Source organism: Sinocyclocheilus anshuiensis, unplaced genomic scaffold, assembly GCF_001515605.1.
Source record: "Sinocyclocheilus anshuiensis isolate Anshui unplaced genomic scaffold, SAMN03320099.WGS_v1.1 scaffold936, whole genome shotgun sequence".
Classification (NCBI taxonomy): Eukaryota; Metazoa; Chordata; class Actinopteri; order Cypriniformes; family Cyprinidae; genus Sinocyclocheilus; species Sinocyclocheilus anshuiensis.
Window position 1 is genome coordinate 852,249 of NW_015552621.1, and position 5,502 is coordinate 857,750.

General features: G+C 37.3%; 1 protein-coding gene across 2 annotated transcripts in view; it reads left to right on the top strand.

Annotated features, from left to right (window-relative positions):
* Positions 1–4,780, top strand: part of LOC107666269 (microtubule-associated protein RP/EB family member 3-like) — a 13,290-nt gene extending 8,510 nt beyond the window's left edge. For both annotated transcript variants that reach the window (XM_016457495.1, XM_016457496.1), the window contains exons 5-7: positions 2,670–2,803; positions 3,125–3,277; positions 3,900–4,780. In XM_016457495.1, the coding sequence (XP_016312981.1) occupies positions 2,670–2,803; positions 3,125–3,277; positions 3,900–3,968 (356 nt within the window). In that variant the 3' untranslated portion in view covers positions 3,969–4,780. The remainder of the gene's footprint in view (positions 1–2,669; positions 2,804–3,124; positions 3,278–3,899) is intronic.
* Positions 4,781–5,502: the final 722 nt, after the last annotated feature.

Consider the following 5,502-nt stretch of genomic DNA (forward strand, 5'->3'; position numbering starts at 1 on the left):
ATGATTTTTAAACACATTTCCGATATTTCGATATACATTACCAGTGTTCCCCATACATTGATTTATTTGTGGCGTTTGATTTCGTTGAATGAACATGAGCACTGCACGTTTCAAAATCAAAATGCGGCGTGGGTGTTTTATATGAATGTATCTCTGAAGGGAACCGACTGTCTTCAGAAAAGTTTCGATGGCATTTTCATTTTCTCTGATAAAGTAGCGTTCATGAGCGGAGCTGCTTTGATTACAGCAGTTACCTGGGAAACCGCTAGTTTTATCACTCTAAAAGTGCCTCCTGCTGGCAGACAATCAGTTTGCATTTTCAATAATAAGCCCATCTCCAGCAACATGTTAGTCTTGCGTAGCCAGACCTTCAGGCTGAAGGTCTGGAATTCATGGCAGCTTTCATTGGCCAAGGCCCGCCCATGAGGCCGTTTGACCGACATGTCAAACAACCAATCACAGTTTGTTTCGTTCATCGTCACGTTTCGGGGCGTGGAAATGTCGCCACAATAACAGACCGGTGTGTAAAACCAGTCTTTGTTAAAACTCTCGGACGTATTTTCAAGATTCTATGCCGCGAACTTTAAATATTTCACATACTTTTGAAAATCCAGCGTTTAGTTGATCCTGATAAGCACTCGTCATCACAGTTGAAAACACGACAGCTTTCTTCTTTCGTGAGGGGGTTTGGCATCACGGCATCTTTGTTTCCAGGCGGAACGTTAAAGAACGCGACACGCACGTTTACTGGAAATCCTGTATAATTCAACCAATCCGACGACGACTTAGAAACTCCTGAAGTGTTTCCACTTTTGTGTGACATGCATCAGACGTTTAGCCAATGGTCCGTGGGCGTGACGTCTGAGGCTGAGACTAGCAACATGTTTTTGTTGTTGCTCAATTTTTTTGTTTTCTGCAGCAACTCAGAGCACTTTTCATATTCTTTATCCTGGCTGAAGCACATTTGTTTCAATCTATCCAACTTTTTCTTGTCGTAAAAATGGACGCGGCCATTTGTAAATTCTATGGGTCTAGCTTCCGGTCTCATCCACGTCCAGCTATTTTTAGCTGTACAAAACAGTTCGTTTTGCTGCTTGATATTGAAAATTGGTGTGTCTTATCATATTATTTTAATGTATTATCTTAATTATGAACACACTGGTTTGTAGTGCAAACAGTTTTACCATTTACTGCACGTTGTTATTCTCCTCGTTATTTACCTATAGCGGCTAATGAACCGGAAGTCTCACCCATAGGCTTACTTCCACGTTGAAGAAAAAGGTGGATAAGAAAAATCAGCCTACAATACCAGTCTAAAGTTCTGAACTATAATATTTTTAATGTTTTTTTTTTTTTAAGAATTCTCTTCTGCTCACCAAGGCTACATTTATTTTATCCAAAGTGCAGCAAAAACAGTAAAATTTTGAATTATTTGTACTATTTAAAATAACTGCTTTCTATTTGAAAGCAGTTATTTTAAATATTCAGAACATGCTGATTTGCTGATTATCAATATTTAAAAAATTTTTTTTTCAGGATTCTTTGATGAATAGAAAGATCCAAAGATCAGCATTTATCTGAAATAAAAAGCTTTTATAACATTATACACTATTCCATTCAAAAGCTTGGAGTCAGTATATTTTTTTTTTAAAGAAAGAAATAATAGAAATTTTATTTAGCGCTGCAATTTTATCGAAATTAAGAAATATATCGTGATATAACTTTTAGCAATATCCTCCAGCCCTAGGTAATATGATCATATTTTCTTGACCTGGTAAGGACTCTAGCCGCTGCATTTTGGACTACCTGTATCTTGTTTATTGAAGGTGAAGGACAACCACCTAGCAGTGCGTTACAATAGTCCAGTCTAGAGGTCATGAATGCATGAACTAGCTTTTCTGCATCAGAAACAGGTAACATGTTTCGTAGCTTGGTAATGTTTCTAAGATGGAAGAATGCTGTTTTTGTAACATGGGAAATATGATTTTCAAAAGACAAGTTGCTGTTGAGTATGTCATGATCTATAGTGTCGAACGCAGCACTAAGATCAAGTAAAACTAGCAATGAGATGCAGCCTTGGTCTGACGCAAGAAGCAAGTCATTTGTAATTTTAACAAGTGCAGTTACTGTGCTATGGTGGGGCCTGGAGGAAGCGTTATTAAATTTCTCCAGATCTGTTCTGACGAAGAAACAAACTCATCATGTATTGCATGAGGGTAAGTACATTTTCAACAAGTTTTCATTTTTGGGTGAACTATTTCTTTAAAGGCATCATAGGCTCACTCTTGAGGATGGTAAAAAGATTTGCCAGCAAAATGATCTTATGCAATTCTGGCCAAAACAAGGTATTGAAAGTCTATATATTTTATATGTGAAGGCAATCCCAAAATACTATGGGATAAGCTTACTGAAAAAAAAATCACTTAAGTTGGCAGACAGAATTCAGAATTGACCGTTATTTGAGCTCTCATGATAAGTGCTGTTTGTAGGACGTTTCAGATCAGTCACTTATGAGGGTCCATTTTGGCCCACTATGGTATCGAACAGAGCTAAATGTGTTTAAGAAGCTGATAGAAATGACAGAAACCTAAAATTGCATGGATCAGTTTGTACATTTACTGAACAGCTCCCATTTATTGTAACTAAATGTAAAACATCTCCCATTTCAGGGCCTCAGAGAACATCGCCAACAGTACCTAAAAACATGCCCACACCACAGAGGGTGACCACCACCATAAGGAAGAACCCCACACATGCCCGAAATGGGGGAAGTGATGCTGAAATCATGGAGCTTAATCAACAGGTAGAGTCCCTGGGAGGGTAAGGAAGACTTACTCTACCTTGGAATACTTTGGATTGGAGATTGTAGAAATTGAATAGAAAGAAAGTGTAGGTAGATTTTGCATTTGTCATTTTTATCTTTATTTTCTCCCATTTTCTTCAGACCATTCCTTCATCTTCTATCCCACTTATTCATATTATTGCATTTTATTTAATATTCTTCTGGATATAGATTGTCTTATCATAGTAAGCATACTGACTTTTTCCCATTAAGGAATGATGATGTTCTGATAAGTAGTATCTTACATTTTGTCCTTTGTCTTTTGCTTTGTTTTTTTTTAAGTTGATGGAGCTGAAGTTAACTGTAGATGGTCTGGAAAAGGAGAGAGATTTCTACTTCAGCAAACTTCGAGACATTGAGCTGATCTGTCAAGAACATGAGACTGAAAACCACCCCATTATCAGTAGGATAATTGACATTCTGTATGCCACAGAGGTACTGCCAATGATACGTTTGATATCTTTTTGCTAATTATTTGACATATATATTTGTCAGGTTGATTCATAATTGCGACATCAATATCAGTTTGTATCGGCTGTTGACTAAATCCAAGTTGGTCATGCAGATTCACAGCATTAACCAACAGAAAGATGGCACCATGACATGACTCAACAAGAGTCAAATTTGAGTTCTAAAGTCAATTATGGTAAAAACACTTAAAAAAAATTATTACATTATAAACTTAATTATGCATTATGCTCATTAGTCCTCGCCACCTTGGAAATCAAATTTTGAGCACCATTAAAGTTCTAAGCTGTCTGAAATGCAACAAAATCTACTGACAACTGTATATGAATATATGAAAAATGCCGTGTTGAGTCTTCAGAATCAAAATCAATTTATTGAAATGGAGATTAAATTGTTGCTACTGATGTTTTAATTAGAACCACTATGAAACTGAGAACTAAAATTAAGAAAACTAGTCTAATGACATGCTCCTCAGGAACCATAATGGACAAATACAAAAGTGCATTAAAATAATTGAAATATACAAAATTTTATACAGTGCAGTGTTGAAATACCATGATCATCCTAAAAAATGCCTATTTTTTTACAGGATGGCTTTGCACCACCAGAAGATGATGAAATAGATGAGCAGGCCCACTTGGACCAGGACGAAGACTGAGCATCCTCCTCTTCCACATCATCGTGACCCTTCACCTTTTCCTCTCCCCACCACTTTGAATGACTCCCCTCTATCGCACGCTGTTAATATCCTCTCAGTTTCCTACAAATCTGTGGGCTCACCATATATACTCTAACTCTTTGTCCTCCGACACTGATTTATGCTCTACATATGTATCAGCAAACACTCGCCGTCCTCACCCTCATCCAGACAGTAGCACCAACCACGACAAATCCTAGCTGTCACAGCATGTTTTACATATCGACACAGAGAATGAACAAAAGAAAAGGTATCAAAGAATGTGGGTAGCACAACGGACTGAAAAAAATTTAAATATTGAGATGAGAAAGACGTTTTTAAAGAAAAAAAAGAAAATGAAAAAAATGTCGCCTGAAATGCAGTTATTTGTTGTGAGATTTTCATACACATTTTCTTTAAGGTCTGTCTCGGCTCCATTCAGTATGAAACGATCAGTATCACGCCATCCATCTGTGTCTCCAGCTTCAGTCTGCCTCTCTCACTGACTGTACACTTCTAAAGGGACAGTTCACACAGAAATGACTATTCTGTTTTCAATTTCTCACCCTCATGTCGTTCCAAATCTGAATGATTTTCTTTCATGGAACAAACGAGGAAGGCTTTTCATTTCCATAGAATTGCAGCAAATAGAGACTAAAGCTTTCAATCTTGAAAAAGGACACAAATGAACCATAGAAGTGGTCCATATGATTCATACACTAAATTCCAAGTTAGCGCTGGGTGGTATATCGAGTTTGTACGATATATCGATACTTTCTTTATAAGCGATTCGATATGAGGCTATACCGTTTATATCGATATACAGTAGTTTGATACGAGCGCATCTGAAGCGGAGGACACAGACTGAGCTGCTGCAGAGAAAGTGCATAATCCAATTTGTTCTAAACATGTGACAAGCTTCATATTAAGGCCTTTAAAAACTGGTAAGACATAGTTTATAGTTTCATTTAGCATATTAGTTTAAGCGGCTCGGCCATCAGATGCTCTGACAGAAAGGCTGCGTGTGCCGCTGACAGAGACACTAGGCCACTCGCGCTGTTTAATGTGTTTGAGATGTGCTGTCTTCCTGAATGCATAACTTACATTTCACAGGTATATTCTCTATCTGTAAATGTTAGAAAGCCATGGAAATATTTCCATTTTTCTGTCAGAAGTGCATGAACCGACCTTCTTCTTTGGGATTCTCCGTTAAACTTCACAGACTTCAGTGAACGAGTGCCGTTGCGCGCATGCGCACCAAACAGACAGAGCTCAATTAAATAGGAGCGCAATAATTCTGACTAAAATATACATTTCGCTGAAATATTTGTAGTTGGACAATAAATGTGACGTGTAGAATTTTAAACCTAAAATTTAAGTCTATTTTTATGATAGCACTGACTGTAAAGTGACTGTAATGGGGTAATCAAAATAGCCTAACACAACTCTTGAATGTGCTTTTGTTCTCATTTATTTTCATTTTTAGTTTAGTGAATTTAACTTCCGCTTTAAAAGC